Raw genomic sequence first — 20,938 nt, 5'->3', positions numbered from 1 at the left:
ACAGACACTGGGACACGGACAGACACCGGGACAGGGACAGAGAAGGGAACAGGGACAGACACCGGGACACGGACAGACACTGGGACAGACACCGGGACACGGACAGACACCGGGACAGACACCGGGACAGGGACAGACACCGGGACAGACACCGGGACAGACACCGGGATACGGACAGACACTGGGACACGGACAGACACTGGGACAGACACCGGGATACGGACAGACACCGGGACACGGACAGACACCGGGACAGACACCGGGACAGGGACAGACACCGGGACAGACACCGGGACAGACACCGGGATACGGACAGACACCGGGACACGGACAGACACCGGGACAGACACCGGGACAGGGACACGGACAGACACCGGGACAGGGACAGAGAGGGGAACAGGCACAGACACCGGGACACGGACAGACACCGGGACAGGGACAGAGAGGGGAACAGGGACAGACACCGGGACACGGACAGACACTGGGACACGGACAGACACCGGGACAGGGACAGAGAGGGGGACAGGGACACGGACAGACACCGGGACACGGAGAGAGACCGGGACAGGGACAGACATCGGGACAGGAACAGAGCCGAGGGACGGAGACCGGGACGGGGACAGACACCGGGACACGGACAGACACCGGGACAGGGACAGAGCCGAGGGACATGGACAGAACGTGGTTAAGAGACAGGGACAGGGACAGAGAGAGAGAAAGGGAGGGGGACAGGGACAGACAGCGGGACAGGGACAGACAGCGGGACAGGGACAGAGCCGAGGGACAGAGCCGAGGAATGGGATAGAGCGGAGGGACATGGACAGAGCGTGGGAAAGAGACGGGGACAGAGACAGAGAGGGCGACAGGGATAGAGCGGGGGACAGGGACACAGAGGGGACAAGGACAGAGATAGAACGGGGGGAGCGAACCGGAGTGAGGGGACAGGGCTAGGACAGGGGACAAGGGCGGAGCGGGGTGACAGCCGCCTCCGCCGCGCCCCGGGCCCCTCGGCCGAGCGCGGGGAGGCGGGCGGAGGGCTCAGAGGGCTGAGCCGGTACCGGCAGCGGGGACCCGCTGTTGTATCACGGGGAACGAGCGGTGCAAAGCTGGGAAAAGCCCGCGGGTGGTGGGAGGGCTGAGGGGAACGGGAAGGCAGCAGCGCCGGAGGCTCCGTGCACGGCCACTTTCACATGTATCACTTCCCCTGCTGCTTTTTCTCTGGAGGGATCAAACAGCACGGGCAGGAAGTCGCCAGTTTCTGTAACAGCGTTATATACTTTTTAGAGTTTATTTATGTTAGCTAATGTGTATGTACATTGTGTTCATATTGTGCTTACATGTACTTTACACAACCTCATGTTTTTGTTCTCTATTCTGGTGACTGCAAGGAACACACATCAAACCAAAAGGATTCTCAGGGTCCTTTTCTTGAGTGATCACACCGAATCTGAAGTGCAATAAACTACAGAACTAATTCAAATTATTCTTTTAAAATAGCCTTGTGTTTACCAGCAGAGTTTATTCTCTTCTTATGCTTCTCCTAGCTTGACTGTGATCTTTCGGAGTCCCGTTTCACCCTTTATTCTATGGGAACCACGGATGTGAATTTCCTGGGAACAGAAGGAATACAAGCGTGCATCGGAGTATTCTTGACAGCACGTGCTGGTCTATGGCTGAGTCCCAGCTGTGACCACACTCCTCATGGCCTTGCATAGAGGTGCTTCTGGGTGTGATGGCTTTGCTCTAAATACCCACGGACAGAGCTGGTGCGCTGCCCTTCCCAGCCCTTCCCGAGCTGTGGGTGCACAGCAGGGCTGGCGGCTCCCGTGCCACAGACAGCGCTGCGGTGCGCCTGCCTTGGCTCAGCAGCCTGTCCCTGGCGGCCAGCTCATCATCCATGATGGTCAGGACATGTTTCATGGCCAGGTTGTCCTCTGTGCCCAAGCCATCCTTCCTGGCCAGGCCATATGTCATAGCCAGGCTATTGTCCTTCATGACCATGCCCATCCTTCATGGCCATGCCCATCCTTCATGGTCTGGCCACTTTACATATCCAGCCTGTCCTTCGTGGCCAGGCTTGTACTTAATGGCCAGGCCACTGTCCATTGTGGCCAGGCCCGTCTTCCCCGGCCAGCCTGGCGGTGCGGAGCAGCCAGGCCAGGTCCTTCCATCCCCTGTGGGTGCGTGCGGTTCGGAGCGGGTCCGTGCGGTGCGGTTCGGAGCGGAGGGGTCGGTCCGGTTCGGGGCGGAGGGGTCCGTGCCGCCTCTCGGCGGAGGCGGCGGTGGAGGCCGCGCCCGCCGGTGAGTGACGGTGGCGGCACTTCCTGCGGGCGAGCGGCGGCGGAGCCGGAGCCTTTGTGCAGGAGCGGGAGGAGGGTCCCCGCGGCGCCCCGCGGCCCCGGGCGGGCGGGCAGGAGCGGAGGCGGCGGCGGCTGCAGTGCGGATACCGGCGGGGGAGCGGCTTCCCCCGCCTCCAGCGCCGGCAAGGACAGAGGAGGCGCCGCCGCTCAGCCGGCTTCGGTCACCAGGTATTTACCGGCCCCTCCGTTCCCCGGGCCCGGCCGGGCGCGGAGCGGTGCGGCGGGACCGAGGCAGGGACAGGGACAGGGGCGGCAGAATGGCCCGGCCGGGCTCGGAGCGCTTCCCCGGAGCTCGGAACCGCCCGGGGCCTGCCCCGCACAGCCCTGCACAGCCCCGGCCGCCCCCCGGCATGCACAGAGCCCGGCAGAGCGGCCGGGACCGGGGTAAAGCTGCCCTGGCGTTCTGGGCTCGTAACGGAGCGGTCACAACCTCGCTGGGGGAAAGAAGGAGGGTTTGGGGCTGTTCTCTCCCCGTGTCACCGAACTTCCCTTTGGAGGGCTCACTTCCCTTCGGGGGGCTCTGCCCGCTCCTCCCCAGTTTCCCCGGGGCCGCGAAGGGTCGCTGGCTGGGAAAGGGAGAGATGCTAAAATTGTCCAAAAATCTCTGTAGCAGAAAGCTGGGTTTCTGGTGACAGGAGGGGGTCCTCACGGGGAGAGAAAAGCAAGGCTTTCGCCGTCATTTAATAGTGTCTTTGGAACTCCTTACCTCGTATGGTTAATTTCACCGGTTTGTTGTTTTTTTCTAAAGATTGATCACTGTCTAGGAGTTAAAATCCTCTTTTTGTACTTAGTGGGATGTTGATCATACAAAGATGACACAGTTCAGCATTTCCACGTACAGCCCCAGAACATTAAAACATTCAAATTCAATAGGTCCTGCAATAGGCAACAGGCAATATTAAAATGTTTTTCCTCCTTCAGCTCTCTCTGACAAAGGATTTGGGAACTGTCTCTTATCTCTTTCTTGCACCATTTTCTTACCTAGGTCGTGTTTTCTGTTTACAAGCCTGAAGATGGCTGCTGCTGCTTCCTGCAATGTGGAAGAAGATGAGAGCCTGAAGGGATGTGAACTCTATGTTCAGAAACACAACATCCAGCAGATTTTAAAAGAATGCATTGTAAACCTCTGTATAGCAAAGCCAGACCGACCCATGAAGTTCCTCAGAGAACACTTTGAAAAATTAGAAAAGGTCAGTGGTTTTCAGGTGACTTTACGTTTCATTTATAAAATGAAAAAGATTGTGTAAAGATTTCAAATGTTTTGGTACATTTCTTTCTTTCAAAATTTAAATGATCGCGCAACTGTGAAAATGCAAAGTGTTAAAAGAAAAACCCCCAACCCTTCATTTGTGGATGTCTAACATAACATTGGCTATTGTTTAGAAATTTTTGTGCATAACACCAAGATTATAATATCTCATCAAACTGCACTTGTTAAAAATGACCCAAACTGTGAGCATACTTTGTGTTGTGAGACATGGTATCCTGAACTTTCATCTCTTGGAAGAAGCTGCCTGTGCGTGCAAAAGATGCTGTTCCCTGTCTATTCCGGTGTCAGGTGGTGGGGTTTTCCCTTCCCCTAAAACTGAACAAAATCAGGGAACCAGCAAGTTGTCAAAATCTATTTAATTTCACTGCTCTTCCTGTCTGCAGTGCCTATCCTGTGATTCTCTGAAGAGGGATGCATTAAGAGAGACCTCACTTACTGTGACTGTTTTCAAAAGCAGTGTAGAGAGAGGGAAACATTTTAGAACGTTCCCAGACAAATTCTTTCTAAAGCCTGCAGGTGTCTTTGCAGGAAGAGCACGTTGTGTGAGCAAGTGTTGTTGTAAGACTTAGAGATCAGGTTTAGTAGTTTCTTCCTTCAGGAGTGAATAATACGTAAGGCTGGTATATTACCAGTGATGTAAAACATTTAATACATCCCACTCTGCTTTTCAGATGCATTTTTCTATAGGTAAGTATATGCCAAATTCAGGTAGTTTTAAAAAAATGCAAACATTGCATTTTGGTGGCAGCCTGGGATATCGGAGAGGGGCACAAAGTACAAGATGGTTTTTAATTGTAATGCTTATTATGGAAAAGAAACAGTCTCTTAATTCTCTATATTCTAAACTTCTGACAGCTAAGACCCATTTCCAGAGAGCTGAAATTGTTGAATTTCTATTACTGAGTTGTGAATTATTATCCATCATAACCTGGAATTTTGGACTTCTTGAAAAGAAGGATAAACACCATTCTTGAAAAAAAAAAAAAAAAGTTAAAATATGCTGTGGTATTACGGAATGTGCTCCATTCCTAGAGGGATTTCTTCAGGAGTTGTACTGGGAGAGTTTGGCTTTGTTGATGTTAACACAGTACACAGACCTGAGACAGGGGGGCAATTCCTACCCTTGAGAAATTACACCTTCTTTCATGTGATCTCCTATTATTTCCCAAAGAACAGCAGATACCAGAATGCTGTAGGACATCAATCAGGATGCCAGCACGGGAGCTGATGGATATCACTTGTCTCAAAATGGAAGATGATTTAGAAGCATCAAGGCATCAGCTGCAGGGAATATTGTGCTTGCTGTGGGAGGACACAATCTTGGCACTGCCTCTCTAGAGCAGCCTGGGGGCCAAGCCTGCTGAGCCTGGAGGCTTTAGGCTGCTTCTGGAGGTTTCCAGCACTGTAATTCTTGCTCCTACTGAAGTCTGACTCTCTTGCTGCCCAACCATCTCCGAGGACTTCCTTGGGATGAATTGCACAGTGAAGGATTTTCTGCTGTAGGATAATATTTTGACTTAGTTGGTTGCACGAGAACAGTTGAAGGAAGACTTCTAAAGATAGAGAATTCTTTCAATAAGTTTTATCCTGTTTTTATGCACTTGTCATATACAGGTAGTTTGCGGAATCCTAATGGAATTGTGAATTTAGCAATTGTTCATTAGATTTTTGTAAATGTGCAATACTGACACATCACATTTGCTATTAGCTCCTTGAATTTTGGTCCTTTGTAGGCAGAGGAGTGAAAATCTTTGGGTTTAAGCATGATTTTCTAAACAAAGTCATGCATTTTTCCACCTAAGTGTCATATTTTGGGATTATTTTCCAAACTCATTAAGCTAAACAACACGTTCCACTGAAGAGAGCAGTAGAAGAGCAGTTTATCTGTCAAAAAATCATGTGGGAAGTTTAGAGATGAAGTGTAGGATATTTTTCAAGTGGTTAAAAAATGGGCTTGTAGAAAACAAGTCGAGCTTGATCCACATCAGTGTACTGGAGCTACCTCAGAGGTTAATAAAAAGTGTGTTTAATTTTGCTAATTCTTAACTTCATCTCATAAAATCAACTCATAAAAGCAAGATTTATTATGATATGCAAGATCAGAGCAGATCATAAATGCTTTTCACCTTCTGATGACATCAGGGTTGGGTCCACTGCCCCCTTCAGCCTGCTGCTAAATGAAAATGGGCTGGGGACTAACCCCTGACCCCCACACAGTAACTGGCCCCAGGTATCATTCTTAGGTCTAACACGTCTGGGAGCAGGTTTGTTTTGGCAGGAATTGGTACGAGCAGCTGAGAGCAGAGCCAGGGAATGAGGTAATGCTTGAGGGATGGGGACTGTCTTGGGCTAATGTTCAGCTCCATGGCTGGGCCACTCTTGATTCACAGCGTGGACATGGCCTGAGGGGGCTGTAAAGGGAGAACATGAATAAATACTCGTGAATAAAGTGCTGGATACTGAGGTTTGATGCTTAATGTTTGATTCTGAAGGAGTGCCAATGTTAGACACCCCCCAATGCCTTTCTAACTTTGCAGCTTATTTGTATCAAGTACAATATAAAAAATCGTAACTCTGAAAATAATTGTGGGAGAACTTTAATACACATTTTCTGTTCACTTAATACTGGCAGGACCTGCTTAAGTTGCCAGTAATTGCTGGGAAGCAGCCTATGTTTCTATATTCTGAAGTTTGCAAGTCACTTTTATATGTTGTGACCGATGGACTTCAAGATGACATCTACTCTGATCACATTAACAGTTACTTTGTGAAAATCTGTAACATGCCCTTGAGCACAGAAAATAGTTGAAAACAGTTTAGATACTTTAGATTTTAAAACCTGTGATGTTTCCTTTGAACGATCTGTTTTACGCTTCCCTGTGACTGTGTAGACCTTTGGTGGATGGAGTGAGGAAAACCTTTCCCTTAGGGATTGTAACTGGGTTTTTTGGGAGTGAGGGAATAGATGTTGGCTAAGAGACTGTGGCATTATTTTAACAGCTGTAATTAAGTCCTGTTTACTTGAGGACTAAAGAAGGCATAGCAGAAAAAACACGGAACCCATATTTTATCTCTGGTTGTTGTTTTATGCGAAAAAGTTAATTACTGAGAGATTACTGGCAATGCTTTTGTGTTTTCAGCCATACCGAGACTGCAAAAATTTCATAGTGTCAGGCTGTTTAGAACCATGATTATATGATCAAAGGTGGAGTTGTCTTGCCAGGCTAAGCTCAACTGTTCCACAGCAGAGAATTAGGACAAAGAGCAGAACTAATGAAGAAAATGGCACAAAAGAAGAGGAAGCAGCAGGAACCTGCAGGATGTGTTTAGGCATTGCCGAGGGCTTTGCTGAAGCCATTTGCATGTGAGGTATTTCAGAGCAGGGCTGTGCTGGCTGAGCTGGGCTTTGCTGGTACCTTCTCGACCTGAGCTCCCTCCCGGCCCCTTCTGCTGCCCTCAGCACGTCCAGGAAACACTGCCTTGCTCTAAAAAAATTACAGTCTGTAGATCGGCAGTGTTCTTATGGATCCGGGCTGACGCCGCATTGTCTTACGGTACCATGGGAAGGAGAATTTTGGGGAAACGTGAACTCAAGAATCCGCAATGAATTAACGCAGAAGGCGCTGCCCCTGGCGGCCCCGGGCAGGACAGCGCAAGGCGTGACAGCTCTGCCGGGAGCTGGCCTTGAAGAGAAAGTGTGTAATAAACCACAAATGCGTCCTCGGTTAGTAAAATACACTTTATTTCCTTTCCATAGGGAGTTTCAGAACTAAAGGTGTTCGAGCATCAAAATCGGAGCACCAGGCTTTTCTTCTGCAACAGTATTCTCTCCTAGTGTTTGTAATTTATCACAGAACGGAGCTCTTCAATCAGTAATTTCCACCAGAACCTGTCTAAACCAATGAAATTTATTCTTAAAAGTATGGGTTATTATTATGCAAAGTATAGCTCGTTCCTTTCAGATAAGCTGGGGAGAGGCTAGGGATTAGAAGCAAAATCACATGGAGAAACAACTACAGAAAAAATGCATTAACTAAGCAGTTTTATAGAGCCTAAAAAGACAAATATTTCTGTATTGTTTCAAGCTTGCAGAGCAGGTGGGTGGTATCTCCTTGGTGGTCAGAATTGTTGGTGAAGCATGCAGGAACATACCTGAGATGCTGATGGAAACAGCAGTGGGAGCACCAGGTGCCCTTGCTGTGTGACTGCACTTCTGAGCAGGCTTGTCCAGCCTCTGCTCCTGCCTCTCCTGTGATAGCAGTACTGGGAAGAGCTGGATGAAAATCAGCTCAGGTGGGACCTCTGTGATTGCCAGAGTCAGCCCCAGGCAGTGTTGTGAGAGGTGACAGTTTTCTTGGAAGAGGCAAAGGAAAACGAGGTGAATTTTTAAAGCCCCCTCAGGCAAACTTTCCTACATGCAGGAGGCTGAGGGAAGGGTTGAGGATGAAGGGAATAAGAGCAGAAAGAGAAAAAGCTTTTTCCTAAGAAATAAAATTAGTTATAAGCAAGCCCATGCTCTTATGAGTCTGTGTGGAGCATGTTAGAGCTGAGATCCCTGCTTACTTTTTGTCCACAAGTGTGAGTAGCTTTCCCAGTCCCAAAGTCAAAACCTAACAAAAACAGAGTGCAATGATGGAACACAGAGGGAATTCTGCTTGGAAGCTGTCTTTGTTTCACATCTCAAGCTCCCCTGTCTTACAATCATCAGGTTACTTAATCCACTCTTCTGTGGGCTTGTCTCTTACACAAGCTATGTGTGCATACATTGTTACTTGGCTGGATTTTAATCAGAAGTGTTGGCTATGATTCTCTTGGATTATATAAGCTTTTAAGTATCTAAAATAGGGTCTGTGTTTTGTAACATAACCTCTCACTGCTGTGAGGCGTATGTAGGGAAGAGGTGGTGATGGGTTGAGATGCTGAAGATGCTGGTGATGGGGAAGACAGGAAGTGTGAACAAATTGCAGGAGGTAAAACAATGGCAGTAAAGGGTATGAGGAAGGTCAGCGATGCAGCTGAGTGTCATCAGAGTAGGCAGAGCTTTGGCAGGCCAATTTTGCCTAGGTTGGAAATTGGGAATGAACTGAGATGGGTGGATCTGGGAGGATGCAGAAATAGTAATCAAAGTGGAGGATAACTATGGAGTGGGTAAATACCTTGGCAGGATTGTAGGGAGTGGATGTTAAGAGATATTTCTTAGAAGTGCTGTGGAAGAAAGCATTGTTCATGGTGCATGGTAGCATGTACCGGGGGGAAGGCAGTGGAACAAGAGTTGGGATTGTGTGAATAACAAGGCTGAATGATCATAAAGATTGTCAGTTGTGGCAAAGATAAGACTGGAAAGAACATTAACATCTCCCAGATTTTCCCTGCTTTTAGTGATGGCATCAGTCACTCCTGTGCTTCCAGCAAAGCAAAGTACTTTGCCTTTGGCCTTTATTGGTTGCTGTAAATCATCAGCCTCCAGGAGCAGTGAGGGGTGTTAGAAACTCTGCTGGATTGAGAGCATCTCCTCTGGGTCAATTCCAGTGCAAAGGGAGATTAGTTACCTGTGCATGAACTTTCCTGCACATTTTCTGTGAATAATCCAGGTCTGTCAGTCAGAAAAGTTTATGAATGTGCCTGAGGGGAAAAAAAGTCATTTAGAGTGTAGTTGGTGGTGTTGTTTTTGAATTCAATGAATACATTGTAGAAGGCAGAGCAGAGATACTGAGCTTTGATATCAAATGTCTGACTTGCTTTTAAAGGTCTTCTTGGGATGTTGTTGTAAGGCTGCACAGTGATTTGGAGCCTCCTTAGGTGCTTTCCTTCCTTCAGCTCATCTGAGTTTTCAGGTAGTGACAAAGCCTGAAAGGAGAGACTGAGAGAGGAAGGGAACTTCTGTTTAGAAATGCTCCAGCTGATAGGGAAAAAAGCTTCTGGCTCAGGAAGTGTGTGCGCTCTTCAGCAGTGGTCTGAAAGGAAGGGTAAACCTAAAAACTGTCTCAGCATTGTGGCTGCCTCACTTGCAGTGCTTAAACTCATAAAGAACTCATGGAAACATTGTCTGAGAGAGATGCTGAAGACAGTATGCTAAATTCCTGTGGTTTATACCTCAGCCTCTTGTAGCTGAAAGCAGACATTCGAAAGATAAATTGGTCACTGCAATTGTATTTATTGGTTCTTCTTCCTTTCAGTTTGAGGCAATCATCAAAGGCAGTTACACTGTCTTGCAGTTGTGTCTTCCATGTGTTTTCTCATTTGAAGGTGGACATAATTGGGCAATATGATTATGGTTTATCAGTGCCATCCAAAGAGAGAGAGAAAGAGATATCACTTGTTGTCATGACAACAAAAGATGATGAGGTGTTTACTTGAATCTGAATTCTGCACAGGGATTCACATCAAGCCGCGTCTGAAGATCAGTGTTTGAAGAACTCTTCTTGAGACAGTTCATTCCTCCTTTCAAACATTTGCTGTGTTTGTGCAGTTTTACCCCAGGATATGTGGAAGACGTCTCTCTGAAAGCTCAGCCCAGGACAGAGCAAATGCTTTTATTTCCAAAAGGCATGCTCTAGCTCAGGAATGGGGATCCTTCCCAGACTACAAATAGCGGCGTGTGGAAAAGCCAGCCAGTCAACTGCCTGCTGTTTATATAAAAGGAGTTTGTAGTGAAGAGACTTCCTTTTAAAATGAATCACACCGTAACTCACTTTTATAATCCTTTAATATCTTTTTGGCTTCTAAAAGTATTTAAGAGCATGCTTTGTAGTATTAATTTTATCTCACTGAGCTTTCTTTTGTATATAAATCTGTGCTGGGGCAGGGGAGATATTATTTATTAATTCCTTGGAAGTGGCTTTTATGCAATGTGTACTGAAAAAGAAGAGTGTGTTTTATATTCAAATGGGCAAACTACTACTCTTCTCTCTGAGTAAATATGCTGTGTATAAAAAGACCTGTGTAAATGCTGCACACCATTAGTTACCGGACTGCCCTCTTGTTGCACTTGCCTTTTAGTTAAATTTCAGCTGTCATTCTTCAGAAAGGTCTTCACTACCTTTCAGTTAAGCCCATGAAGAAGGTGCATTTGGTTGTGTTCATTTAATATAATCAGAGACCATGAACACTGTCAGAGATGCATAAACTGCAATAGTCAGTAATGTTATTTGAAATTCTTCAGTCATAGCTTTCATTTTTAAACACTAGATATTAAATATAATGGTAATATATAGCACATGTTTTTATTTGAAATATTTTGCTTGATTGTAATTAAGGAATCTTGAGACAGAGAGAAGTAGGGAAGAAGTTGATGAGAATGCTGATTTGCAGTTCTTACACAATAGGAAAATCTAGCTGAGTAATTTTTTACATATCTAGTGCTGCTATTTGAAATTTGAATGGGAAATGAAAAAGTTTCAGTAAGGATTCAATACATCTGAAATTCTGTTTTTTGGTTACAGCACCGAGCTCAGCTGTATTGTGGCCTGGGAATTTTGGAGCTGTAAACCAATTTTAAAACCCAACTGATCTCAGAAAGAACTTGGCACTTTTTGAGGCAGGTCAGGATCTTGAGAAGTCAGATCTTTAGCCAGCCCTCTGCATTTTATCTCTGAGCTTGTCTCCTAAATATTTCAGTGGTGCCTTCTTCAAAACAAGAATGTGTGACTTGTTACTTTGAGTCATGCAGCACAGGAAATACTGTTCAGTTATTTATTTCAAGTAGCAATAGTGCACCGAAGACTTGTGTCAGAGGTTAACGAGAAGGGCAGTGTCAGTGATGGTGCAGGAAGAAACTGGAATAAGACCAGAAAAGGCAAGTGGTATGACTAGATTTGCTGTAAACATCAATGACAAAACATATATTAATCATTCATTTTTCTTGTAAGCTTAGAAGTTGTGAGCTTGTGCCAGTTTTCTGTAGTGCCCTTTTCTGGTGCCATACCTCATGAGCTGTGGATAACTCACTTCCTCTGTCAGTGAGACCAGCTGGTGATGTTGGTGATCTGCCACTCGTGCTGGTGCTCCCAGATGCTCCCTCCTCCACTGACTCCTGTCCTAGCTCTAAATGGAAAGTCTCACTGGAAATTTCCTGTAGGACAGAGGCCAGGTTCTGGCATCCCTGTCAAAGGAACGTTGGGTTATGGGGTTTGCAAGGATCTCAGCATTGCTGTGTTTTCTTTTGGGTAGCCTGCAGTGCTGCTGAGCTGAGTTGTCTGAAAAATACTGGGGTTGTTCAGGGAGTCGTGGGGTGATGGCCATGTGTACATCCCTCAACACAACACTGGGGTTACCAGGCTGTGGGGTTTGCCTACACAGAGGAGATGACAGCAGGTGAAACACCGGGCTGCTGCTGCACCAGCCAGCTTGCCTTCTTGCAGTGCCTGTGTCCTCCTGCTCGTGCCCTCTGGTTTCCTGTGCCAGGGAACAGAACATATGGCCCACCCCATCTCTGGCTCTCCCCTGAGTGAGTGAAGATTGGAGTGAGCCAGCCCAGAAGGCTCTGGTGAAGCAGCAGAGGCAGTGTGTTGTGGTGTGGCTGAGGGGTGCCAGGGGGTGAGAAGGAGGTCTGGCTCTGAGCAGACCCGCCCCCGTTCCTCTGGCTGACAGACATGGATGATGCAAAGGAAATTTTGCTCCTTTGTGCTTTCCCTCACATCCCAGGAAGCTGAGGGATAGAACGTGGGGCTCTGGGAATATACTATAATTATGGGTAATCTGGTTTGTCTCTATCCTTTGGAAGTCAAAATCAGTGTATGAATTGACAGTTTTGCAACTCTGACCTCCTTTCTTGAAGGTTTTCTGTACTGTTTCCTACTCTTGCTACTCTCTCTTCAGGGATTCCCCTTCCTAATTTCTTCTCTGTTCCACAAGCATGAAATTTGGAGAATAACCTCCGTATTGGCCAGCTGGTGCTGTGCCAGCAATCATCTTTCATAGTCCTCTGGATCCTACCTTGGATCTTACTTGCTTGGAAGGAGTCCCATTGATTATAAATCAGTTGTATGGCAGAAATTCTGGAGTAGGGAGCATCTTTGTTGTTTGTGGTGATAGTAAGTGTGCAAAGCAGAGCAAGATGAAGAAACTTATCTAATACATCAGCGTGTGACTTCTGTCAAGTTGTCTGTACAGGAGACAACGACATGTACAAGCCAACTGAGAAAATAACAGCTGTGATGTTGGAGAGTAAGCAAAAGATGTTTGTTCTTCTATATCAGCCAGGAGTAGCTGCAAAGATAGGCCTGCACTTTGTATACAGTGGTTGCCATGATGTGTAAGAAAGAGTTGAACAGGCCGAGCCCTGGAGTGATGGTGCCTGTACACACATTGTGGTTGATGCTACTCTCATTAAATTTGTAATTTGCTTTCAGCAGTGCAAATTGACAGTCACCCAAAGGTAGAAGTGAAGGGGTTGCCGATAGTCATAAAAGAAGGGCAAATTGACTGTATCCGTGGGTAAGAGATGCTTTACTGTCTCTTTTTGCCTTGCAGGAAGAATGCAAGCAAATACTGGCTCGGCAGAAATCCAGCTCCCAGTCGGATTCTCACGACGACGAGATCTCCCCTCCGCCTCCCAACCCGGTGGTGAAGGCGCGGCGCAGGAGAGGGGGGGTCAGTGCTGAGGTGTACACTGAGGAAGATGCTGTTTCCTACGTCAGGAAGGTAACGTGGGACCGATCTCTCTGCTTCTGAGATGTACAATATGATCCAGTGACTCAGATTTTGTCCCTAATTTGGACTCCTGGGCCAGCCTGGAGGATGGTGTCTTCATGCTGGCATGAGCAGGGCCTGAGCATCTTCACACTCAAGTTCTTTCAGTCTCCTTGACTGAGGGCTTTCCCCATCTATGGGATTTCAGCAGTCGCTGTTCCTTCCTTTTTGAGATGTGCTGCTCATCTCTTTCCCTGTCTAACAGAGTCAGTAATTCTCATTTTCTTGATAGCCACTGACTTCCGCATCTTCTGAGTTGGGCCAGAACCTCACATTATTGGAAGACAGCTTTTCTATTGCTCCATTTCCTGTTTGTTTGGGGGTTTTTTTGTTTTTGTTTTTCTTGTTTCCGAAAGTCAGTTCTGCCTCAAGTTTTCTTTAATCTAAGTCATTTAGGTTTCGTAGACCACTCAGGCACATGTTTCCCTTGTTGATTGGGTACCACTTAACCCACTGAATTTTGGAAGTCTGTTGACCATACTTGGGTGATTTTGTGTGACCATTGTCTTTGAAGAAATACTATCCCAAGTTAGGTAATTTCTTCACTAGGAGCTCTAATTTGGGCTTCTCTCTTTTTAACTGCCTTTTTCACAAAAATATCTAGCTATGTTATATCTTTGATATCTCTTAATAACTCTGCAATTTTTTTTGAAACTGGCTAAAGCTTTCAAAGATTATTAAAAGAGAGACATTACAATAGCATATGTCATGTTTGTTTAGGGAGCCAGGCTCAAAATATATTTCATAAGGTTGACAGATGCTACTAATGTGCTTTTGTGCACGCCTGGAGTAGCTTTAACTCAAAGAGCTTTTTCTTTATGGCAATGCATTTTGTCAGTCACTGCTTTTTGGCAGAATGCTTCTTGCCTTTGCAGTCAGATGTGCTTTTGTCATCTGCTTATGATACAAGTTCACTGGCTGCTCTGGGGATTTCTGTCCCAAGAAAAAAAGAGTTAGGAGAGCCATTCATCCTAAGAACAAGTGTGTAAGAGTATTCTTGTGCCAGTTAGATAATGTTTGCAAGTGTGTGGTAAATTTTAACAGCACTATGGTCAAGCTGTTAATGAATGCCCTGCACTGTTAAAAACTTGTGTGAAACTTCAAAAGCTACTTTAAAACCCTTTTCTTTCTGTGCATTTTGCAATATCCCCCTAAAAAACTTCCATGAAGAGATCACTTTTGTTTCTGCTTATTATGGGTTCCATCTGACTCTTCTGAAAATCAAAGGAAACATCCCTTCCCACCCTCGGAGTAATTCTTTAATGTTTATAATGGAACCTGAAGTAAACTTTGTTTTTTTCATTTCTCAGCAGTGATGTCAGTGAGTCCTGACAGTAGCATGAGTAGGCAAGAACCAGAAGCAGCAATACAGATCATGCTCTGTGTGTTCTGTGACTAGCCCTGTTACGATTTTAATTTCCTAGGAACTGACTGAACTTAAATAATAATAATTTAGGGGATAGTTTCTTGTAAAGCTACAGATGCTGGAAGGAATACAGAACTAGCACTGGGAGGATTTGTGTCAGTGCTTTGTTTTCTGCCATAAGCAAATGAATCCCATGGTGAATCCCATGGATGTGTGTTTGTGACAGATTTCTAGAATACAGAAATAAAAGGAGACACTGAAAGGACAAATTATGGAACAGATTTAAAAGGGCAAAAAACAAGGCAAAGGTTTTGTTAGACTATTGCAAACAGATGGAATTTTAGATGGTAGTCAGAACCTCTGGCTTGAATTCAGGTGTTGGATAGAAACACATCTGGGTCATAAGCCAGTTTGAAGGACCCCTTGAAGGGGTGAGCTATAGCATGAGTAGTGCTGGAGGCAGTGAAATGAGTTATGTCCTTGGAGAGAAAATCAAAAGAGATTTAGCTTTGTGATTTGAGCAAGCACATGGCACAGCTCCATTCTGGGGAAGATCTCTGTGGAGGGTTAGTTCATCCTTGATCGAGAGAAAGCAGTATTTGTCAACACATCTGACATAAGACAGTTAACAACTAACAGAACAGGAATCTTGCTCTAAAGAGAGTTATCAGCTTGAAGAGAACACTCAGTGATTATTTGGAAGAGTGATGTAAGAAATTGTCAAGTGATTCTTCCCAGCATTTGATTTTGGTCAGATGCCTGGTTACACCTAAAGAATCTCTCCTGTGTTTTCTGTGTCCCTGCCCCAACAAACCCACAAAGCCTTGTGGCTTTCTCTGCTGCAAATTTACACTGAGAAAGGCTAGTCTGTGCTATTTCATAATCAGACAGGAAGGCTGGAGTTGAATATCTTGGTGATCTGATTATTTACCCTTTTGGCTCATCTGCAGTAAGATGAGCAGCTGGGGTATTCTTAATAGAGCATGGGTTCAGGCCTGCAGTTCAATCCCATGTTCCTCTGATAGGGTAAAAACCAAGACTAAGATACTGGCTGAATTTAATACTGAGAAATTTAAACTTTTAGATAAATTTGGTTAGGTTTCACTCTGATACAAACATGCAGTTTGTACATGTGTACTTCTCTAGACTCAATTTGAGTAATCTAATGACTGCAGCAGTCAGTACAAGTGAGGTCTGAGGCCAGAGTTTAACTTTAGATCTTCACAGTGCAGTGTTTTCCCTGTGACATAAATGTTGATAATTTTTTGTGAGAACTGGCTCTACATCAGCTTTCCCCTTTGAGACATCCTTCTTTTGGTTGGATGGGTAGTACCTTGCCTTTCCAGGATGAGGGAAGGAAAGCACCTACACATCAACATACGTAGTAACTTTAGACAGACAGATACACTATTTCAATCATAAGAAAATGTGAAAGATAAACGCCCCTTACCAGACCTTTGTTGTGGAGTAATTGAAAGACAAACAGATGTTGATTTTCAGATTGAGTAAGGATTATTTAACCCTTAAAACTGCTGTGCTTGATTCTGTCCTGTTACAATGAAACTATTAAGGAAAATCACATTACTAAAGACAATGAATATCTTTGACAGGTCATAATTTTGTTACAAATTTCTTGTGTCTCTCCTAATCTTGGAGTCTCTGATAGAAGAAGATACTTGGCAAATACAGAGATACATTATCTATTGATATCTTACCTAAATGCTTACCAAAATGGAAAGCCTAACTTTCCAAAGTGGAAATACTCCTGAATCTCAACTTTTATTTTGAGCAAATTCTTGCACAACAGGACTTTTGACATCTCTCCAGTTAACAATTAAAGACCTCTTCATTCTCAAATGCAAATTCTTCTTGTTTGCCATGAAACCAAGGCACAGGATTTTGACTCAAGTGGGCTTATCAGGAGCTTGGTTCCTTATACCACAGCCAGTACTGAAAAATATGGTGTAATCAACACATTTTTACCTTTTTCCTAAAGAAATGTTGCTATTTCCACAGTTTTAAAAGTAGGTTGCTTTTGATGTTGTTTGGAGGGAAGAGTAATACAAAATACATTTTCCTCAGTCCAAGAGATGTGAAAGGAGGCTACACAGTTGCCAGTACCTGCTAATTATAGTATTTGATGGATATCCTTCTCCCCAGTCATCCCTGATCTTATATTTCCTTTCTGAGTGTCATTTTGAAAACAAAAATTCTTATCCTCACATTATCAAACCTGTAATTTATTACTTTCTTAGTGGCTTTATATTATAGCCTAATCCTGTCTCAGTGCCTGAAATCAAATTGCATCCATTTTCTAGATTAGTGGAGTTTTCTGTAGATGTCACGATTTGTGGAGAAATACAACCAGGCATGTAATTAGCCTTCATTCTTTTCTCTACAGGTTATTCCAAAGGACTATAAAACTATGACTGCTCTGGCAAAGGCCATCTCCAAGAACGTGCTCTTTGCTCATCTTGATGACAATGAACGAAGGTATGAGGTGCTTTATGATTTAAGGGAATCCACAGCTTGGTGTGAGGACAAAAATAAGATTCCATTTCAACTCAGGGTTCAGAACTGCTCTCACCAATGCATTTGAGTCACACTAGATGCACCCTCCAACGTGCTCATGGTATTATGACAGAGGGTAAAACCACAAGGTAAAAAAGGGCAAGAGCAGGTTAGAATGTATTCAGACATATTTAATATTTGCAGAACAGTTGGGCCTGATAAAATTTATTCTATTCTTTAATTAGCTAAAGCAATCTCAGAAGCATTTGTCATTAAGGAATTAGCTAAAGCAATCTCAGAAGCTTTTGTCATTACTTCTGAAACTCAGGGAAGACAGGCCAAGTGCTGAATAAGTGGGAAAGAAAAAGCATAATGTCTGTAAAGAGGTGAAAGAGAATGACAGGTAAATTATTTTGTTCTTGGAAAAGCTGGAACAAACAAATTATGTATAAGCACCCGAAGGAGACCAAGGAGTTCAGTAACAGCCTAGGTGACTTTTAAAGCCTTGAAAGTGTCTTTCCAGAACTGATAGCAAGTTGTACAGATGGGGGAGGCACAAAGAAGGCCAGACAGCTCAACTTCCAGTAATGTTTTTGACATTAATGTTTATGATGGTTTAATAAAAAAATCCAGGGAAGTGTATCTTCGGTGAAACCAGTGTAGAGCCCGTGCAAAACAGAATTGTACCAAACAGCAGTTATCAGTGGTCCATCATTCCAATGGAAAGGTAACTTGAAGGGGTTGTTCTGCTTTCCTCATTATTGTCATTTGTAGCCTTGGTGGAACAGACTATGAGTATTGAATTTTTAGCTGACATGAAGGTGGGAAGGGCTGCTAAAACACTGGGAGACAAGGGCAGAATTCGGAATTATGCTGACAGGTTGAAGGAATGTTCTAGGAAAAGCAGGATGGATTGACACTGAACCGAGCGCAGAGAAGTATTCCTTAGGCAGGAAGAACACCTTTGTAACTATAAGACAGTTTTGCAGTTTTGGTAGTTCCTTGAAAAACTACGTGGAGCTTATTGTGACTCATGGTCTGAATAACAGTAACTAATGTCAAGCTTTTTTTGAAAATACTAATGTTTTACTGGGGTAACTGAACAGAACATGCAAGATGTCCCAGTGTTGGAAAGATTTCAGCTGGAACACAGTGTCCAGTTTGGGCACTGCACTTCAAGGATAAACAGATGGAGGAAGTTCATGGAAGAGCAGTGGGAATGATCACAGACCTAGACAACATCACTTCTGAAGAAAGAATGGGGTTGCTTGGCCTGCAGAGTGAAAGCTGGGGCAGAGGGATGCAATAATAGCTTATAATTGCATGTGAATAATGCTGTATGAGGGTTAAACTGCTCAGTGGGCCAGAGGGTAAAGAACAACAAATTTAAAGTGCAGCAGGAGAGAGTCAAGTCAGATCCAAGAAGAGGTCTCTGACTGCTTGGGTAGGTTGTGGAGTCTCCACCACTTGAGGCCATTAAGGACAGATTAGACTGTGGTCTGCCAGGAATGACAAGCATCAGTCCTGCCTTGCAGCAGATAAGGCTCAGGAACTCATCACCAACCCCACTTTTCTGTGCTTCCATGGTTAGAAAGGACAAAAACTTTCTCTACACTGATGGTTTTAGTCCTGGCAGAACATGAGCAGCACAGTCCTTCAGTCCTACTCAAACACTTGCAGCCAAAGCACATTCCAAGTGTGCAGATTTTGCTCCCCCTTGCAGATGTTTACACAGTTTAATTACTTTGCAATCTTAATGATATGGTAACATGCAGACTTCTGGAGTAATTAGAAGAGGATGAACTTTGCACATTTCTTCCAGCTTTTTCAGAGGAGAATTCTTGTACAGAACTGCTGTAAATCCTGATTATACTGTCAGCATGCTGATGTGACAGGCACTGAAAGGAGAGGTTTTAGGGCTGGAAAAAGGACATTTCTGTAATATGTTATCAAAGTAGGGTGAGAGACAAACACTGAAGGGCAAGTGCTTTTTCTTGCACTGTGCTGATTGTACATCATGATCATGGTCTCTCCTATCCATTCCCTGTGTCCCATTTTCCTCTGTCCTGTCATGGATATGTGTTAGGAGTGAAGACACATGTGCAGGCTCCCAGGTGTGTGCTGCAGGTGTGTTGTAGACTCTTTGCTTTTGCAAACTATGGCTTGACCAGGTGTATTCTGCCTCTGCTGTCAAAAGATTTAGGAATTCCTGGGTTATGCACTGGATCATGTTCAGGTATAGACCATTTCCCTGCTCAGGGATGTGGCCAGGGGCCTCACTTGAGCCTCATGATGTGCACAGCAGGCTATTGCTGACATGGGGAAAAAGAAAAGGAGCTCACCAGAAGGATGCATATTCTGCTCTGAAGACAAGATTGCAATGAAGGAATGAATTGAAATCATGCTCTTACCCTTGTCTGGTTGCATTTGTCAAGTGTGGAGAAGTCAACAAGTCAGAGCATACCATTGCCATCAGTTCCAGTCTGCATCTTCTTAATGTACATCTGTAGTTCAGTAAAGTAAGTGGTAAATTACTTCATTTGGGCTCTTGGAATGGTGGAAAGATAGGTAAGGTTATTTTATTTTCTGTGCTGCAGTGGTGGTGTTTATTGGTTTGTGTTTGTTTTCCTCAGTGCTTTCTACACTGAAGATATTGTCATTGTTGCATCTAATTTCATGTTTGACCAAAATGTAGGAGGTGTTCAGGTGGGGGAAGGATGGACTAGCAATTTCTCCTTTACCATGGATGACTCCTACATTTTCTCTTTCTTCAAAAAGCTGTTTATGTTAGCCTGCTCTGACCTGTGTTGCACTTGCTGCTTGGCACCTCTGAAACTTAAACCCTTATTTATAAAGGCAGAGTGTAGCATATTATCTCTGTGCCAGATATTCCACATGAAGGGTTGATTGCATGAGAAGCCATGCTGAAGTTAAGGTAAACAGGTATCTTTTTGCACTGCTGTTGGAAATACTTTTCTTGAAGTCCTATTTTAGATCACATCTTTTCCTGTGCCATACTTTAAATGGAGCTGCCGTCTATGTCCTACACACACACACAGAGTCTCTGGTGTAAAATTATAAGGAAAAATGCAATAAAAGGGAAACGCAACTGCAACAGTACCAAAAGCAGCAGAGCTAATTATCAGCAACTTTTGCCAAAATGTTCAAGAGTTGCTAATAGTGCAAAGAACAGTGCAGCTCTGCAAAGTGACGTGGCAGTCCAGTGTTTTCTCATGGGACTTGCTTAAACTCTGGAGTAAGGTCCTGGTTCTCTCCAAGCCAGTGGCCCATTACCTGAAGTGGGAATGTGGTTTTAGCTGTAAGGAGCTGCTGTTCTCATCTGAATAACCAGGAACGCACGGTTTGTCTTCAGGGGCCTGTGCTGTAGATCCTGATGGCTGGATGAGGGGAATTTCCTTGCTGATCTTATCTCTCCTGGTTCTAATGAGATCTCATGATTCAGGCCCATTCTGAAGATGATTTAGAGCTTGCATCAGCTTCCCCCCTTCTTTTGGTCAGTGCTGCTGGGGAGTTGTGCACGTGGGTGAGGCTGGCGAGGCCGGTGCGGTGCCGCCGCCTCCCTGCTGCTGCTCTGCCTCTGCAGCCACTGAAGGATTTCTGTCTATGCACAGATAGAATTACACCCATAACTTGGCAGCCTTCTATTTCCTCTCCCACTCTTGGATATCCAGCAGATTAACGTCCTCTAAGGCCTCCTAGTTGTGAAATGGTGTATAAAGT

The 20,938-nt window shown here is 44.8% G+C and overlaps 1 protein-coding gene across 1 annotated transcript in view; it reads left to right on the top strand.

Annotated features, from left to right (window-relative positions):
- The first annotated feature begins 2,387 nt into the window (after positions 1–2,387).
- PRKAR1B (protein kinase cAMP-dependent type I regulatory subunit beta) overlaps positions 2,388–20,938 on the top strand; it is a 91,560-nt gene continuing 73,009 nt past the window's right edge. Inside the window, exons 1-4 of the mRNA XM_082292540.1 lie at positions 2,388–2,528; positions 3,346–3,550; positions 13,102–13,272; positions 17,088–17,179. Coding sequence (XP_082148666.1) covers positions 3,374–3,550; positions 13,102–13,272; positions 17,088–17,179 — 440 coding nt within the window. The 5' untranslated portion in view covers positions 2,388–2,528; positions 3,346–3,373. The remainder of the gene's footprint in view (positions 2,529–3,345; positions 3,551–13,101; positions 13,273–17,087; positions 17,180–20,938) is intronic.

This window comes from Coloeus monedula (assembly GCF_965178545.1).
Source record: "Coloeus monedula genome assembly, chromosome: 16".
Taxonomy (NCBI): domain Eukaryota; kingdom Metazoa; phylum Chordata; class Aves; order Passeriformes; family Corvidae; genus Coloeus; species Coloeus monedula.
This window is presented reverse-complemented; position numbering and strand designations above follow the sequence as displayed.